At 45.2% G+C, this 19,039-nt stretch overlaps 1 protein-coding gene across 1 annotated transcript in view; it reads right to left on the bottom strand.

The window, feature by feature from the left end:
* CSMD2 (CUB and Sushi multiple domains 2) overlaps positions 1–19,039 on the bottom strand; it is a 240,890-nt gene that overhangs the window by 113,128 nt on the left and 108,723 nt on the right. Inside the window, 5 exon segments of the mRNA XM_088531067.1 lie at positions 3,503–3,615; positions 8,116–8,219; positions 13,439–13,560; positions 15,704–15,828; positions 16,905–16,992. Coding sequence (XP_088387193.1) covers positions 3,503–3,615; positions 8,116–8,219; positions 13,439–13,560; positions 15,704–15,828; positions 16,905–16,992 — 552 coding nt within the window.

Raw genomic sequence — 19,039 nt, 5'->3', positions numbered from 1 at the left:
TAAACAAGGACAACTAAATTAAATGTTTTGATGTTATTTAAGTCAAACAAGTTGAAAGGAACCTTTCAAACCTCTTCATCAAATATTATATCATGCAGACATATTCTTACGAACAGTGAGCTTTTGACAAAACAGAGTTTCCTAATGAAAAACGTTCCACCAGACTGTCAGCTATTTATGCTATTTGTCTTCTGGTGCTGGATGGGGAAACGGGCTCCCTTCGCACAGCCCCCCGCAGGCAGCCCCGCTCTGCTCCCCCAGCAGACACTGCAGCACCCGCATCTCCAGCTCGGCCATAATCCCAAATTCCAAAGGAATTCCTGTTCCTTCCTGATGTGACCCTGCGGGAAACTGAGGCTCTAGAGCAGCAAAAATAAGATATAACAGGATCTGAAGAGGAAACGAGGAGAAGGGCAGGACAAACTAGTTAAAAAAAAAAAAAAAAAAAAAAGTCCCCCTTCTTAGTCCTGCATATTTTTATCACATCCCTCCTGTCTAAACCACTGCTGCAGGAGAAAAATGAGAGCATGCACCAGGCTATCGCTCATTAAAACACATGGCATAATGTCAAATCGCTCGTGCTAAGGCTTAGAGCAGTCTTTAAGGCATAACTACAGGTATCACGACCCTGAAGCAGTTCAGGTCGACAAACCGTAGGCCTGGCTGTTCCCTCAGCAGCGTTTCCAACTCCATGTCGTGACGTGAGTGAATATGTTTAATGGAATGGAGTGCGGAAGATGCTAACAGCACAGGATTCAACAACTTAGGAGGTTATTTGTTGTCCATTTTGCACATGTACATGTGCATAAACACCTTTAACGCAGCTGATCTGTTTTTGTGAATCTAGTTTTAACTCTGAATCATTATTTGTTTATATCAAAATACACTGAAACTAAATAAGTTAAAATCTGGCTTTAATTCTACTTCCCCCTCTTTTTAATATTTCTATCTCCTCCCATCGAATTTTCTGCATCTGGATTGAAACGAGGCTTTTCCTCTCATGACCGTTTTGGATTTGTTTTGCCTCTTTCTGACTTGCATTTCTTTTGCTCAGTCAAGCTTGTTCTACTAAAAATTGTATCTTATTTAGTTCTTAATTATTCATGGACACATCATATATAGGGCAAAGATGCTACTGAAGCCAACAGAAGTATGTGTCAAGTCAGTTATTCAAAGCTCCCATTAAATATGTGCTGCAAAGAACATTCAGATGCTTGAACCCTACCTGCGAATAGAAAAAAAGAGGTTCAGATGGCAATAGGATTTTCTTATCACTCACAAAGCTCTTTTCTGGCAATCAAATTTATCCCCACCAGAGATACCTTCTCTTTCGTGTACAAAAGGAGCACTCAGAGCCATTGTGATGGCTGTGGAAGGCACCAGCCTACCCTAAATGCAAGGTATTCTCAAAAGAACTGTCTTAGATTAAAGGAAAGAAGGGAAAAGATAAGACCAAGGACCCCAGGAGGCTGTAAAGCCCTCTCGCAAGTCAAGCACTAAATTGCAGTATCAATCAGCTTGCTATAGTTGTGAGAAAGAAAAGACATTGCTAGCAAAGTGGAGCTTAATACAGATTTCTTCTGACAAGCATTCGAAGTCCAAAAACATTGTTCACTATTATGAGAGAATGTCTGTTTAAAAGGATAAAAGTGGCTGCAGTTGAGACATAGGAGATTTAGAAGTAATCTTCATGAACATTAATGAGCCAGATCCTCAGCTGGCAAAGACTGACACAGCTTAATTGAAAATCAATGCTGTCACACTGATTTACACCAGCCGAGCCCTTGCTCCCAAGTCCTCCAATCTTGCCGTACAGATTTGGAGAAAAGTGAGTCTGGATGCCTCATGTTTTATATACTGGTTTCAGTGGAAATCCATTCTCTCTTTAGCTGCAAGAGGAGCTCAAGGGCCAGGTTGGTTCCCCTTTCCCAGGAACTCTGCATTAAAAGCTTGACAGCGTATTGCATTCCTCAGCATGTTCCTTCCAACCGGTCCTTGAATCCGTGTGTCGATAAATCTCTTAGGCGTAACCATTTCATTTCAGCACTAGCAGGAGGCTTTATGATGGCATTACACTTAAAGTGTACACTAAAACTTACAAGTATTTTAGGATATACAGCTATTTAAACATACTCTATAAGCAATACTCTGCCCTTCTATTAGGCAGCTTTGAGGTCTTGACTTTATATAGCTCCATTAGCTGCAATTTTCTGCTCACAATTAGGAAAAAGTGTGGCCATAAAACTGATACAGAAACTTGTTAGCGAGTTGTATATAATTTCATAAGGTATTTGGCAAGTGCTAATTGCCTCTTACTTAAACGTCCTTTGCTTTGCAGCTCAAAGCATTTGCAAAACTAAAAGAATTTTATGGAGTTGGCTGAATGGGGGTTAGCTTAATTTCAGGCTAGAACCAGCATGGACCTTAGGAACAGAAACATACGTCATTGCTCATGCACAAATCCATTCTGCAAGGCCCCAAAGGCTTCAGGTGAACACTGCAAAGATGCCCAGGAAAACAGAAAGCATCTGAATCTAACAGATACTTGATCGACAGTCAGGCTGTAACTGTCTTTTCTTCTTTTAATTCCTTTATCTTTTATTTGTGGGTCTCTGATGACTTTTCTGCTGATGAGCCCCTGCCACCCTGTAAATACTCAAGCATCACAACCCAGTGCCCTTCATGTACTGCTCTGACTGCCTGGATACACTAGCATGTAGTTCAGCTAGGTTTGCTGGTAGGTCGAGTCCCTTCGGGCTCTTGTTATTTTAGCGTCAGTCAGCAGCGTTACCATGAGCAGGTGTTGGCCTGAGAACAGTATGACACCTCCCTGAACCCGAGCAAGCCCCAGGAAAATACGCTTCAATATGAATGAATGCTAAGATGCATGTAGGGCCTGGAGAGGAACAGTCTGATTTAAGGGGGGATACTCAGACCTTTCAGGATCAGGTCCAGAACAACGTTTGTGTGCCTAGTTCTAGGCACCAGAGCAAAACAGAACTGGCCACTCTTGCAAGGTTTTTATAGGGAACTGAAAGCCATTCAAGCACATTGAAAAGAGACTGAATATGACAATAAAATAATAAAAAATCTGGCATCCAATACTTTTGAAAATCCCATCATTAATATCATTTCATCACATAATTTGTATTCATTCATATTATTTCATTTGCAATACTCTACATGAGTCAATATTTAACAAAGTTGGTATCAATAATCTAATGATACCACTGATCCCTTGTTCTCATTTCCTGCCATCTCTGCTGAAATTCATCAGCTCATTTCCAGCTAAGCAAACACTGAAACTTCAACCATTTCAGCTGCTTCCATGGAAAAGATATAATGGAAACTCTCCCAAGCACTTTGGAGTGAAGCTTATATTTAAGAAAATGTCAGCAGAACTTCAGCATTTAGTAAAGCTTCCTTTCTCCCTGACAACAGGACCCATCTCACCCTTAATTCTTTAAAAATAGGCAGTATCCCAGAGATAAAAATGAATTACCTTCATAGGTTGCTTTGAATCCTAGTAAGTTGCTGACACTGTCTGTCTGGAAGAGGAGCCACATCTGGTGATGCGTGCTGACAATGAGATCAGGAACCGTGGTACCTGTCAAGCTGTAAAAATAAAGAATAAAGAAATAAATAAATAGCCTGGGTACCTCCCAAACTCAGCACCGCACACAGATACAGGCCACACGTTCTCCTGCAGGACTACAAAACCACGAGGACAAGGCATCACAATCAACCTCCAAAAGGCACTGTCCAAAAATCTGACAGCTTCAAGACAGATGAGCTGCTCTTGCCATGCTGCTTATCTTGTCACATATGACCTACAATAGAGAGTCTATCTAAGTTGAGGTCCTGCAAGTTCGATCGCTGTAATTACAATTTTGTACGATTACTACAATTTATTATCCAGCATCAGAAACAATCATTTCCTCTCTTACTGAAGCAAAACAAACAAATACAATTCCCAAACCCATACTGGTGACTGAATGCTCTCCACTACCTTTGCAGATGTTTCCTGGTATTAGAAAACTTACATTCAATGTATCCCCCTGCTACATTGCTATCTCTGACAGTTTGCTACAAAAATCTCAAAAAACTCCCTGGAAAAAAAGGCGCAAGCCTCAAATCTGCTGAATATTCTGTGGATCCCTGAAAAAATGCTACAAACCCAGGTAGTACAGGATGATCTATCATTGCCTATCTTTCAAGGATATTCCTAGGAGAGCTGAGGAGATTAAGAAAAATGTCACCGATATATCCGCATTAATGAGCCATGCGCGGCTCATTCAGCTCTGGGACTAATCACCTCGCCGGGGCTCAGCACCGCGTTAGCGTTTTATCCCTCACCCACACGAGCTCCAAGTACAGGCATTTACGCTGCGCAAATGCCCGCTTGGAGCAAAGCTCCTTCCCTCTCCTTCCGCAAGCGGAGTACCGGAGCGTGGGAAGGGATCGTTACTATGGGAGTACGAGTCCTGTGTTGCCTGTCTTTGTGGCACTGTTTAATCTTATTATTATGCTATTTTTCCTAAGGTATCGTCTGTGATATATTTTTAAATTACCTTAAGTGTAACTACTTACAAATGGATAGATGCTTTTTTCTGCAGTGCTTAAATCTAAATACATACATATGTATAGATATGGCTTCTGCCTGGCATCCTCCTCAAGTATAATAGCAGCACCTGAAAGACTTCTTGATAAAATTGAACCCTGAGCTCTCCAGGCAGAACTTCTGCAAACCAATCCTGCAGTAGAACAGACCCAGCAGCTGTGTTGATAGCATCCTGTGAATAAACATAACTTGCAACCTCCAGGCATAATTGTTGCAATTCCCACTTTCCCGGGTAATCGGAGACACTACGGATGATCTGCCAATTATAGTTTGTTTAGAGTGAAGCAAAACCAGTGCTTGAAGGGTTGTGCTCCTGCGATCATATCCTGCTTGTCTGACATTCTGGCACCCTGTTGAGCTCCAAATACTTTCCAATAGCCTAACAGGTATCTAGAGAGGTGAATGTGACCAGTTGTACCAGAGCTGTACAGACCCTCCTGCCCATCCCACAGCTTTGGAGCTGCCTCCCACGCGCTCGGCCCTGCTGCAGCCCCTGCAGCCGGTCCCGGCTCGGGCGCCCGGCGCGCTCCTCCGCCCGAGCGCAGCAGAGCCTTCCTTATCCTGCCTCCACCTGGCTTTGGTTAGTGCTTTGACCCGAATCAGAAATTTTATTGATGCCAGGGGGTTGGTAAATTAATAATTCATCTTGTTTTAACATCAGTTTTGCATCCCGAGTTTGATGGCAGTTGGAGAAGCTTTGTAAAATTTTTATGGTTGACTCCTGCAGTTATTTGGGCAGCAAACGGGAACGAGGAAGGTGCCACAGCAAGGAAGGGAAACACCGTCAGCGGAGGGGCTGACTGACGCGGGTGCTGGAACGTTCCGGAGTCAAATCCTCTGCCAGTCAGATCTCAGCGTAGCAAATGCATGAGTTTGCTGTGATGAATTTCACAGGGATGAGATTGAGACCAGAAACAAATGATCTCCCACACTCCGTGTGAGATGAACGCAGGGGCTACAAAAGTTATGTGTTGATTTGAAAAGATGCAGGATTCAGTCATTCTTGAACAAAATAAGCAGTAGAACCAGTAAAACTCCTATCTATTCCAAGATTAGTTTTCGGGGTGCCAATTCTTCCAAAAAAAGGCTGAAGTTAGTATCTGGTGTGTACTTTTGGTACATGAACTCAGCTGACTCTAGATAAGAAAGTCAGTAAACGCTTTCTTTTTCTTTCTTAAAAAAGCTGTCCCTGGACTTTTAATCACATTTATTATAAATTGAATATTTCTGTGGTCTTCACACTTCTTTCACATTTCATTAGCCTTCAGCTTGTCCCCTTGGATTAAAAGGAAAAATAAATAACCTTGCTAGGATTGGCGTCAGCAATGTAACAGAAAGCTCTCATGCAGTGGGAGAAGACGCTGCACACCGCGCCTTGCACAGCCCATCAGGATTCCCAAATTTGCATTAGCAGGGTGTTGAATAGCTAATACAGAGTGAAAAAACATGGAATGATTAAATGTGAGTCTAGGAAAATCTTCATGGGCATTAGGCAAACAAAAAGGGGAGGGAATGAGAAATCATTTCAGCAAGTTATTACAAACTATTCCCTTGGCTGTAATTTGCACATTTGGCCCAATCAACTGTGAAATGTTCTGTGACACTTTAATTACAAACACTTTTGCAATGATCAGACTTTACATTTATATACGTTGCAGCTTAGAGTTTCTGACCTAACTATCACTGCTGTTTATGTCCTGAAAAGAAATGCAGAGTGAAAAGTACCACAGACAAACAAGAGATCTGAAGGAAACAAGCGAGCATTCAGATCGGTTAAAATGGAGTGGGAGGCTGATTCATGGGGAAAAACAAGCCAAGAGGAGGAGGAAAAAACATAACATGAAATATATTCCACCATTGGAAAGAGTACAAGAGCTCTGGTAGGGAACACTTTGGAGAATTATTTTCTCGACACATTTTCAGGGAGGCAGAAAAGAGGGGGAGTCTCTCAGGACAAGGCGGATGCTGCTAACCCTGACCCCCTGTCCAGTGCCAACGCTCCCGCTGACGGTCCCACGTGCTGACTTGTCCCAGCTCCTGCCCCTCTCCCAAGGGCCTCAGGAGACCCAAGACTTGGCAAAAGCCACCGGCTGACACCTCCCTGCGGCTCTGGAGGCAGCGGACATGCTGACAAGGGTTTTAAAATTCCCGATTTCCATAAAGTCACAGGATTAATGATTCAAAAGAGCTTTATCAGAGTCACTGTTTTTCAGTAAAGTGGATTTCAATCATGCACAACTGTCACAATTAGGTTTGGATGAGGCACAGACTGATTTCTGACTAACCCTCCACGAATGGGATGGGGCAGGGCATTAACCGAGGAAGAGCAAACGCAACCACCAAGGTTAGAAGGTTAATGAGAATAAACAACCTTCTCGAAGATGATCAAGATTTGTTCTTTTTCTACTGTGGCAGTTTCTGGTGGCTATTTTAAAAGATCTTAGCTTATCCCAAGGTCATAGGCATGCCCATTTCCTAAACATGGTACTGATTCTGAGCTGAATGCATATGAAAATACAAAAATGCAGAGACATTACAGTTCATAGGGAAGAAATACCTTTCTGCGCTGTGCACATTTCCACCTCAGTCGAAATTCCAAGGCCCTTGCACTTGCCCTTTCCTGGAGATCTAAGGGCTTTCCAGGACCTCGGGACCTCTGCCAACTTATCAGCTCTTGATGCTCACCCCAGGGAGCAGGGGGCAGGGCAAGGCCTTGCCCTTCACCTGCGAGTCCCTGCTCCTCCCAGCTGCAACCAGAACTCCAGCTTGAAACTCCAGGTACCAACCGCTGTGAAGGGACTGCAGGCACCCCAGGGAGCCTCCCCATGGCCCTGCTGATTCCCCACATCAGCCCCACTGTAAAGCAAAGCTGCTCCTCGAGTATTTTACAAACAATATGCTGAAAACTCAACTGTGCTTTATTCTAACAACCAGCAGCATCGGGGATTTCCTATCTTCCTTTAGCATGGCTGGGATTTTCCTACAGCAGGCCAGTTTCCTCCCTTTAGATAGTCAAATAAAATTTGCATGGTGAAGATAGTTTTGGAAAGGCCTGGAAGGAAAGTAGGACCATCTACAATGTGTCTTCTACTGAGGAAACCTCTATAGAATACTACAGCAGCAAACTAAAGGATAGAATTAAAGAGGGATGGTTTCTCAGTCTGGAAGCAGCTTGTGACATTTTTATATGAATGCACAGTGCGTGTAAAATGCTCAGAATTTCACTAAGATAAAGGATTTACAGCCTCTTTGCACTGCTAAAAATGACTGTATAAGATTGCCAGAAAAAGGAGAAACAGACCCCAGGAGCTCTCATCTTCTGCCTGGTTTGCATTTACTGTTGCATCAGGATTTTAATCCTGTTTGCTCAGCCCCTGCGGTGGCCTCACCGCCCCGGGTAAGGTGTCCTGCCAGAGGCTCTTTGGGAGAACCGCAGCAAAGAGGTGACAGCTTTTCCCACCGTTTCTCACAGTGACAGGGGACATTCTACTTACACATAAAGGACGGTCTTCTGGTCTCCGACTTGGCCTCCATCACCAACTGTCAGTGTGTCATATCCTCTTTCTAGCTCAAATTCTTCAAAGGTGAGTTTGATAACCTGGCAAAGATGGAGCACGTTAGTATGAAACTGCCAAGACAGCCAGCAAATCCTTTTCTTGTTTATTTAGCTGTCGGACTATTGAGGAACAATTTGTAAGAGCATTAATATCTTCAGTACATCACCAAGGGTGACTGTCCTCCCTTTTTATAGCACTACGGCACTTCTTTACAGATAAATGGAGCTCTCATTGAAATTACCCTTCAGGTTTTTCTGCTTTACCTACTGATTTTCTAGATGAATTTTTTTGATAAAGATGTGTGCTGGGCTTTCAGCAAGCTTTTTTCACCAGGTGTTGCTGGTGAACAGAACCTTCTCTTCTATAACGCAGGGGTTCAGCTGATAGATTTGAATGTACATGGAAACAGAGCGTTACACATGGCGCAAGCAGAGAGTCCTGTTGGTCTTGGTAGGAACATCTGAGCACAAGCATTCCGGCGCACATGTGGGCTTGCAAATATGTTTATTTTCCAAACTTTTAACAGCTTACACTACTGAGTTTAGTTTTCCACTAGTTTTTGCTATTTTGCACATGAAACAGAAACTCTCAAAAATAATTACGAGAAAAACCTGCAGGTGTATCAAGCTTGGTTTGGGGCAAGGGAGGATTGCACAACAAGATGCACTTTTGCAGGACATACTCAGATAGTCTAAATATCCTGAAAATAGCATATCATTCCAAAGTTCCAGGATTTTGAAGCAAGAACCAGTGTGAATATTTCGTGGAAATAGTACCAAAATATTAACCTGTTCAGAATATTATTAACCTGTTCAGAATGTTATTAAACCACGTAATGATGGAATAATGCAATTAATACAAAGAACACAGTAAGAAGGCACACGTCATTAGTTACATCAGTCATTCAAGTAAACTGCATTCTAAGGAGTCTGACCCTAATTAAATAACTAATTAGGTTCCCATATACTGTAACCTTGTTGCACAGGAACAGGATACTGAATATAATATTTATTTATCCATTTTCCTGCTATTTTCTCTTTGGCTTGAAGGCTGAAAATTATTTAATGATTCATTAAACAACAAGAGACCTACCGGTACACAAAATACATGGATAGCACAAACCTCAATTTTAAGTCACTGAAGTGGCAGGAAGCAATTAGTAAAGTCAAGGAAATATTGAATTTGACACGTGATGCCAAGACTTCATACACTGCAAAGTGATCTGAAGTGCAGTCACATAGGAAAGGGAAAACCCCCCACAGTACTTCTCTCCGTGGAGCACAGCACCTCGTGGAGAAGCACAGCCGGACGCGTTACACACATTATTCATTTTCTCCTCCTCTCCCCAGCGTTAAGCACCGCTCTGCATATGGGATGAATCATCCCCTGGAGGGTCCCATCTCTCCCGCGATGACACAGGAAGCTTGGACAGGGTTTTATCTGCCTAGCTTGACTCTAGGTGGGAAGAGCCCCAGGAGAAATATCAACCAGTGACATCCATTACGGCAAGAAGGTTCAGAAGTATCAGTTTTGATGCAAATTTACCAATTATCATATGCAATTCTCAGTCTGTTCCTCAGTGATCTATTTTTCACCATGCTAGAAATAATTCCCATGGTATAGGGAGAAATAATTCCCATGGCACAGGGGACAACCACAAAATCTACATACCCTCGATCCCTCCCACAAATCCCCCAAATAGTTGTGAGACACACGGGCCTCTGCACAGGAAAGAGCTCCAAGTTGTCAGCAACAGAGCACTCTGCCCTTAACACTGTTATGTCGGCTTCGGAGCAAACTTTGGGGATTATGTAGCTCACTGAATCTGACTCCCAGTTCTCTTCCAAATATAGAGCAGATGACTTGCAAATGAGTTCTAAATACAGCTCAGTGGTTTTCCCATCGCTCATATTAAAAGCTTCATATAACAGGACCCGATCCAAAGACAACTCAAGTCAATGAAAAGATTACCACTGCCTTCAGCAGGCTTCAGTGCAGCTCAGGCCCATGATGCTTTCATCTTCAAAGCATTTTACAGCCATTTTAATTAATTCACCTTCAACTGCTTCCTTCGCCCATACTGAAGAATGTGCAGCGATGGTATCATCTCCCCTGCACACAAGGGCAAGGTGAGTCAGGTAGCAGGAGACCCTTTAGCAACATGCACCCAACACAGGCTTCAAGCAAGCGTCTTATGCACCAGGGCATCAGACTTGGCACTGACTTCTCCAGCAGGATTATCAGCGACCGGGCTGAGATTAGCATTCAACTCCCAGCAAGTGCCTGCATTACACTGGGTCACACATACGTGTCCAAGCAGGAAGCATCACAGGATGAGGAAACTATCCACGCAGGATTCCACAATTCCTCAACAGGCACTCGTCTCTCCGAGGATTGAGTTTGGGACTGTTTGGGACAGTCCCTTCTGCACTGCCACCATGCAGATGAGGTCCTGTCTGCTCAGCTTCAGTTTCTGGAGTCTTCATGAAGTCTTGAAATAGCAGTGAAGCCATAGAGAAGATGGATTTGTTTTCACTGTTCTCCATCCTTCATGGAAGAGCCTGAAGACGGCTGTGGCGTCCCCGGCCTCCCGGGAGCAGCAGTGGCTCCTCTGGCAGCCGTGCAGAGGAGGGGCTGCCGTTTGGATCTACCCCACGGATCAGCAGGAGCGGGAGACGCGGCGGGCACGTGCCAGCAGCGCGGCGGCGGCCTCACGGTGAGCGCGTTGCGACCCGTCGTGCTTCAGGGAGCTGGAGAATTTCATCCCCACCTGCCAATTACGCCTGGAGGATGAAGCACTGAACACGCAAACTCTCCCAGAAACCCTACATGAACTTGGGCAGCTAACTAACCCATTTGACACTTCAAAGGTAAAAAAGCCCTCTTTACAGATCGCTAACCCAAGGTGATGATTTTGACCAGTCTCTCCATCTGATTTCGGCTGTGCTTCTCCTCTTTACCATGGATCATGTTGCAGCTCAAGCACAAGTTACAGTTTCTTTTGCTACTGAATCCCTGCTGCAGGTTGTTAAGCATTGGAATTAATAGATTTCACTGATTTCAGTTCACTTCATGATTTATGAGAGCTGAGGAACAGGACTTGCTGATTTGTTTTTTTTTTTTTCCCCCTAATCAACAGTTCATTACTACAAAAGCTTACAGGATGGAGGAGAACCTAGCCAGGGAAAGAAAAAGCTTTTTCTAAGCAAAATTTCACAAAGACACAGTTTTGGAAACATAAGACAGCAAGGTGAAGAAGGGGGAAGCTTGTCCCATCACGTAGCTGAAGGAGCAGCAAGAAACATTTGTGAGTCACTGCCTGGGCTGGGCATGAGGCTGGCAGAAAAGTAAATGAGCAGCCCTCAGATTAGACTCTGAACACTCAGTAGTAACGCAACGTACGACAGAAGGTCGAAATGGACACGGCCCCAAAGCACCTCTTGGTATCTCATCACCATCACGGGTTGTACTGGAAAACTTAAATGAAAGTATTAGCCTACATAAAACCCCAGGTATGGCAATGCTCAGCTTGCTTCAGCTTCAATCCAAACCAAGAGGGGTATTTTATTCGCTAATATCATTAATAGTCTATTTTCCTCATCTTTGAGGCACAAAGATGCACAGAGAGGGATGTGAACAGCCCGTCTGTGCACAGCCAACACGTTACCACTGTGGGTCTGCAGGCCACGGGCAGGGAATCACAGCTGGGATGGAGCAGCAACGGCCCAGGCCCCCAACACATCGCCCCAGGGAAGGAGAATCTCCTGGATCTGATGAACCAGCAAAATGCTCTTAATAAATCAGCTCTGAAAAATATCCTCCAGTCTCCCAGAATTTAAGTCATTACTCTTCTGTGCTGTCCAACCAAAATGTTTGCTAGGTGAAAGGTCCAGCTAATGACAGCCTTTTAAATACAAACTCATCCCGAAATCAGGATGCAGAAATACTCCTCATTAAAATCATGACCCAACCGCAATCTGCACTTATTAAAGACCTGAACTGAGGTCAAGGGACAGCAAGGAGCAGAACTCAACAGGCTCTTCAGGCAGCCCCGATGCAGCTGAGGCCCTGGAGGGGAGCACGAGGCATTGCCAGCGAGCAGCAGCACACGCACTGCCACTGCCACCGTTTCCACACACTGGAGCAATTTCTAGTGAGAGGAGACCCTGGGACACTATCATGTTTGTGAAATGCCTTTGGATCAGCAGCAGAAGGCAGAGTGCCAAAATGCAAGTCTGTCTAGAGGCAAGGCCCAAGAAATAATTGCCCGCATAAGCGGATGAGCTCAGTGCCTTGGAGTGCAAGGTTTGCTCATGAATTAATAGATTACGAGGAACCACAATCCAAGAAGAACAAAACTTGTCTTCTTCTGAGAGCAGATGATGATGCCTCAAAAAAGGGTATTTTGAGCTATTCATCTGAGAAGTTGTTTTTGTTCTTATGCTCCCATACAGATTGGAAAGGATTCTTGGCCAAGGATTTAGAATATAAAACTTGCCCAGAGATTTCTTTCCAGAGAGGAAGCACAAATGGTTCAAGAGCTTCCCACAACAGCAGCAGCTGAGAAGTTCAGCTCTGCCCCCCGGTAGCCTTGCAGGAGGAGAGGCCGAGCTTGCAGGGTAAGAGGTGAGGGGGCCTGAGCTTTGCTCTCCCTGCACCAGTAGAAAATGGGAAGGACTGGATCTCAGGAGGGCCTCGTTCCCTACAGAGCAGCGATACCAGACTTGAACCTTCTCATTTGAACAGAGACACTGATGGGGACAAAAACCCTAACATGGCCGAGGTCCTCTCCTCCCAGCCTCAGTCGCCACGAAAGGACTGGCTGGTAGTGCTCACCGCGGCGCGCCGACGGGGCCGGAGGGCAGCATTCCTCCCTGTGCTCCGCTCCTCGGGGACTGACGTCCCAGCGGGGCAGGGACCAGCACTCAGCCCAAAGGAAGGGAAAAATCAGCACTCCTAGCACTGCCTTCATGCCCCCACCTAAGAGCTCCCTTAATGAAATGCTTTGCTCAGCTGTTGGCATTTCACCACCATCCATGCAAGATATCAAAGAGGTTTCGATTAAAAAAATAATTACACTCACTTTTAATTACATCCTTTAAAACAAAATGAGTTTTCAGTAGAGAGGGAATGTGACGCGTCGCGGTCTTTAAAGACAATTGAGAAACACTTGGGAGAAGTGTGCGGGCAGAGGGGGGACGTGGCGCACGGGCACGGGACGGCTGAGCGCGCGCGTCCTGCTCCGTGGGGCGAGACCCACCTTGGCGGGGTTGAGCGCGGTGATGACCCACACGCAGTACGCGTTGTTATCGTATTGCACGGGGTAGTTGGGAGAGGTGATCACTCCGCTGGGGCCACGCAGGTACATGTCGCACATCCTGGCTGCGAAAGAGAAGAGAGCACAGATGGAGCCAGGGCTGCTGCTCTAGGGATTGGTATCCGGCCCTCTATGGAGGAGAGCGGTAGGGAGGCACACGGCATGGAATGGGGAGAAGCGAGATTTTGTTGTTCTGTGAGGTTTCTAGAAACATTCATTTTCTGCCTTGTACCATCAGATATAAAGGAATTATCCGGGCTAAAGAGACTGGGGTATTTCCAGGGTCTACCACAAAAAATGGACCAACCAACAGGCTATTTGCTAGCTTTTAGACTGATTTAGTATTATTTTGCTCTATGGAAGCCCTTGCAGAAATACATCTGTATATTCAGAACTGTGAAAGGTCACAACAACCACATGAAGACTCCAGCTAAGACACTGTTTCTTTTTAATATCCCAGGGAGTCCAGATTTCTCTTTTTCATGCAGGCAAAAAAAGTATCACACAGCAAGTATTTAATAGGCAAGGGCTGAATTCAGCCTGATGCGAATGTTTCAAAGAACAAAGATGACAGCTCTACTGAGCATCTTATAAACAGCTTAGTGGAAGTAGAAACTGAAAAAAAAAAGGGAAAAAGAAAACTTTTTGGAAAGAGAGACTGCCCCAAAGTTGTGCGTATGAAGAAAAAAAAAAAAGTTGATTCACAGAATCATAATAATGCTGGCAAATCCTTTCTTATCTCTTGCAAGAGGACACCATAAATTTCCTTTACAGTGTCATATATGTATGCCAAATATCCTCTTAGTGATTCAATTTATTCTGGGCTTGTTTCAAGAATTAGATGGGATTCCAAAGCCTTGCAAAACTCTGCAGATGATATTAAAGAAAAAAGAATAGAAAAAGACTACCAATTTATGACTTTAAGAGCTTTAGAGGGATTTCATTTAAAATATTACAAGTTGCTCATTATTAGCATTACAAATATCACAAATATGCATGCCATTTTATATATTTATATATATACACATATATATAAATGGAAAACAAAATGGCTGAGGGAGAAACAGGCATCAGTTCTGACCTTTCCACTGAAGGAGATCTCCCTTCACACACAATTCATGGTTGTGCCGCAGGATAAAGAGGATGATACCAGTTTGCAGCCACAAGGCAAGTAATCCCATGTTACCAGTCTATTAGGAACAACTTCCATTTATAAGCTTCTCCCTCCATCTTAGCTTTTCCAGGCTTTTTATCCCAGCCTTTTACCTTGCCTCCTTGCTCCCTGTCACATAATCCACAGGCTACAGAGCTAATAGCTTATAGTTACAGTCAGCTCCATAGTTAATGAAAATAGCATTATTACCTGCATTTTGCAAAAGAACAGCTTTTTTTTTCTTAAAATCTTAAATTTTTTCTTAAAATTTTTTGGAATAAAATAACTGTGTAAGAGCCAGATAACACTATCTTCCTCAGGCTTGTCTTCCAAGACTGAAAATTTGAACCCATATTATGTGAAGCACATGCTTCACTGTAAAACAAGAATCATCTTCAGAAGAGAAGACGAGAAAAACCCTAATGATTTTTGAACCTGAAGCTGGCAAAACTAAGTTCCCTTTTCCAATACAAGCCTGCCCAGCACTGTGCTGAGGAGGCAGCAGTACAGACGTGTTTGCCAATCGGCTGAGAGCACCAAGATGCTGCTCTGTCAGCTGGGTCCCTTGCTTGACACAGGCTTTGGAAAACAGAGCTGTACCAGGGCTGCAGAGCATGCAAGTCTTAAGAAAGAGGCTGGTAGGGTGAAAGAATTGTGCATCTTTCCTTCCGCAGCCACCTGTTAGGGTACCGGCAGCCTAAATGCTCCATGTTAAAAGACCAGCTATTCCTACAGTCCTCAAACTCATCGCCAGACTGCTAGAGAACAGCTTTGACCAGCCAAAGGGAAGAAAGACTGAACCAAAGAGAAAGAAAAAAAAGTTATGTAAGGTTAGTGGAGAAGTAAGAGGTACGAGACAGTGTCCTCCATGGGGAGGCTGGGACTTGGCAACCTGAAAGCACCCATTAAAAACTACTATGAGGGGCAACAGAGCAAGTTAAAAGGAAAAGGCAGTCATTAAGTGATGACAAACTTGAGGACAGAATAGGATATGCAGAAATGAGACGAATTTTTTCATTAGTCCTAATAACTTGATAAAATCTTTCTTTCCTCACCTCTGCACACCGGCCTGTGGTCACTCCATGCCACAATTATGTCACTCACTCTCTTACAGGTGATGCTTTTGGATCCTTGTAAATCATAGCCCTCGTTGCAGGTGAACTGGATGCTGGAGCCTAACCTAGCAGACGGAACACAAAGCAACATTAGCAATTGAGATGCTTATGCAGAAACAAGTTTTGACACTTTTTCAGCTATCCCAAAAGGCAAACAGAGGGCACTCCCTGGCCCCAGGCAACACGAGAAACGCGCGAGGGCCGATCGTTCGCCATGGGCACGCGCTCGTGCCGGACAAGATCATATTTGACACCTTCGGTGCAACAACAGTGGGAGCTTTACTTGGTGTGGGGAACAAGCTCTGGCCCCAGATGACGACACACACAGCATTCCTCATTAAAAACGTATGTTTATCTACTATTAAAACACTTATGCTTTATTCTATTGCTTTGGATTCAGATCTTTGGATGGTTTAAGTCAACGACGCCTTACTGGAGCAACCAATGCTAAAAATTTATCCTAGGGTATTTAGGAGCTCTGGGGCTATTTCCCAGCTTCCTCCCCCCACCAACGTATTTTTCAGATTTCAGGAGAATTTGATATATTCAGGTTAAGTTGAAAGACATTTTTAGTGAACAAAACAGCCATCGACAGCAAAATAAGATTAAATATTGATCCACCATTGCTAACAACAGGCTGATTCATTCCTGCACACTTTAAATGAAGGCTAGCAACTACAAGGGGATAATAGCACTGTTTTAAACTTTATAAGAAAACAATTATCCAGAAGCACATATACTTATTGACAAAGAGCTGTACCAGCACTCTGGGAAGTTGCCTCAAATTTACTAGGGGCAGGGCCATGCTGGGATTTAAACTCAGATATCTAAGAAAGGATTCGCTTGATGTTTAAATGGGTCTTCCTGCACCGGAGAGGAGGAGGACAGTGAATACTGGTTATATGGGCCTAGGCAAAGGAGCATTTAGAGAAAAAGAAGGTTTCTCAGGCAGATTCTGGATGCTCGGCTGTAAGGCTCCCCACGCATACACACCCGTGCACGGTTCACACACGCTCCTCTCAGCCAGCACACCCGGGAGCGCTGTGCGGGCGTCTCTACACGTAACCCCGCGATGCCGGGCAGCACGACACGGGCAGAGCAAGCGCTTTGCTGCATGCACACACACACCACGAGGGCTTACCTAAAATCGTTGCCTATTCTTTTGCCTCTCTCTGGAATCCCAGGGTCTGGACACATATTATGTCCCTGGGACACACCAACCTGAGTTACTACAAAGCAAAAACAGCACATACAGAGACAGAATAGCAAAAGAAACATTCTTTTATCAACTGTCTTGGTGGATGAGGAGAGAAAAATGGCAACTGGTAGCTCAAAACCCTGAACGTATTCCATTTTGTTTAGAAAAATGCAGCTTTGGAAACAACTTTAACTGGAATCATTTCAGCTCAGCTTAAACACCAGAATGGTTTCCAGTAAGTGCCAGCTAGAGACATGGTTTTCCCTCTGTTCCGCTACAGAAGTACCTCTGAAAAGAGATTTTTTTCATTCTGCAAAATTACACCAATTAAGCAGCCCATTTCCGAGGCCCGTGATTAAACCGACCACCTGTGACACGCTGAGGTGACAGTCGGCTGCCCAAGCCCATGCGAGCGGCACCAGGGGAGCCGACAACCCCACAGGGAAGCGGGAGCCGGCCCGGGACGAGGGCGGACAAGGAGAGGGAGATGGGAGCCTAGCATTTTAAAGCAAGTGATTTAGTTTGAATATGGAACCTCTTACAGAACAACCTTAATAGAAGTGCCCCAAGGCTCGAAGCACCGCTCAGACCTATGTTCTGCCTCCCCCTGTCACCATATCCCCCCACTCTGAGCCACTGAATGGCGCAAACGAGCACTGACTTGGCCCCAGGGAAACCTGGGGGCTCCTGGCGAGGATGAAGTGTGATCTGGCACATGCTCACTTCCCTTCTGCGGCACAAGAACTACCAAAAAACACATCTGCGGAGTAACGCGGGGCAGAGAGGTGGTCAGAGGTGCAGCCTGGAGAGCCCCGCACGGGCACACAGGGCACCCACACGGACGTGGCTGTGCCAGATGGCTGCACCGTCCTCTCTGGCTGCCCAGGTAACTCCCCTCGCGGAGGCTGCAGTAATTCCCAAGGGACAGCCCAGGCTGCTCCTGCCTTCCGGGAGCCAGGAGCAGCAGAGGCTCCGGGGCGATCCGGGCTCCGCAGTGACCAGTTTCCTGATTTTGCACAACACAGCATACTCATAACTCTGTGCAAAGCTCAGTCACGGGGAAAAATGGAGCCAGGGCAAGAGGCAGCAGCGCGAGGCAGCGGCGGTGTCTGCCGGCCGCGCTTTGGAGCCACGAAGCTCTGCTCCCACCACGCACGTGTGCGGGGCCAGCAGGCACAGCGCAGCCCCCCAGGCCCCGGAGAGGAGCGGAAAGCCCAGAAACCCCCTCTATGATTCACCAGAATCCAACAAGCACCAGGAAAATCGTGCCAAGAGTAGCCTATTAAAGCACAGTTTCTAAAAGGGAATTATGCCATAAATCACGGTCTTTAGGAAATCCAAAGCTTGAAAGGATTTTTTAATTTGCTGTAAACATTTTGCAGAGTTTGGCTACTTTGCTCTAGGGCCAGAAGCTTCAGCTGTGCTACAGCCCACGTAAGACAGCCCACGTACAGCTGGTTGAGCAAGGTACCGAAGCGACCCAGCTCCTCGGGAGTCTCCCAATCACCGCCCGCCTACGCGAACGCGCCGCCGCCGCCGCCACGTACACGGAGATATCTTCAAAGTAAAATTAACGGTTTAGAAAAGCGTGCACAACCTGGGGCTGTTAAGTCACCAGTCCATATGGTATTCAAGCAAAAGTGCTAAGATTTCTTATTTCTACACCTTCTGCAGAGTAAAACCACAGCGAGCAGGAGACACGTCTATAGCGTACGCAGGCACCAAAGGTTTCTCCAGCCCATCTCCATCTAGACACTGGTGTGCCCCAATGGAGGCCGGGGGAAGGAAGGTGCCTCCATTTCACACCTGTTGGAACAGGAATTCATAAACACGAGAGGAAATGGAAAGGAGAGGATGGATTCAATGGGCACTTAGGGAAACTTCGGTCTAGCTTTTGTTGTAAGCACCCGCACACGACTGGAACCAAACAAAAGCTTATAGACCAGATTTGTTATGCTGTGAACCTGCTGTCACTTGTGTTCATCCTCCCGAAGGTTTGACTGATCTATGCCCCGGCTTAGCATTTCAATGAGTTCTTCAAGGTTACTGGGAAAACAATAGATCTTCAAAAGTGTGAT

The sequence above is a fragment of the Tinamus guttatus genome, unplaced genomic scaffold (genome assembly GCF_059628265.1).
Source record: "Tinamus guttatus ecotype Peru unplaced genomic scaffold, ASM5962826v1 Tinamus_guttatus_pri_ptg000397l, whole genome shotgun sequence".
In the NCBI taxonomy this organism is placed as follows: domain Eukaryota; kingdom Metazoa; phylum Chordata; class Aves; order Tinamiformes; family Tinamidae; genus Tinamus; species Tinamus guttatus.
The sequence above is the reverse complement of the archived record's forward strand: the minus strand, read 5'-3'. Positions and strand labels throughout refer to the sequence as shown.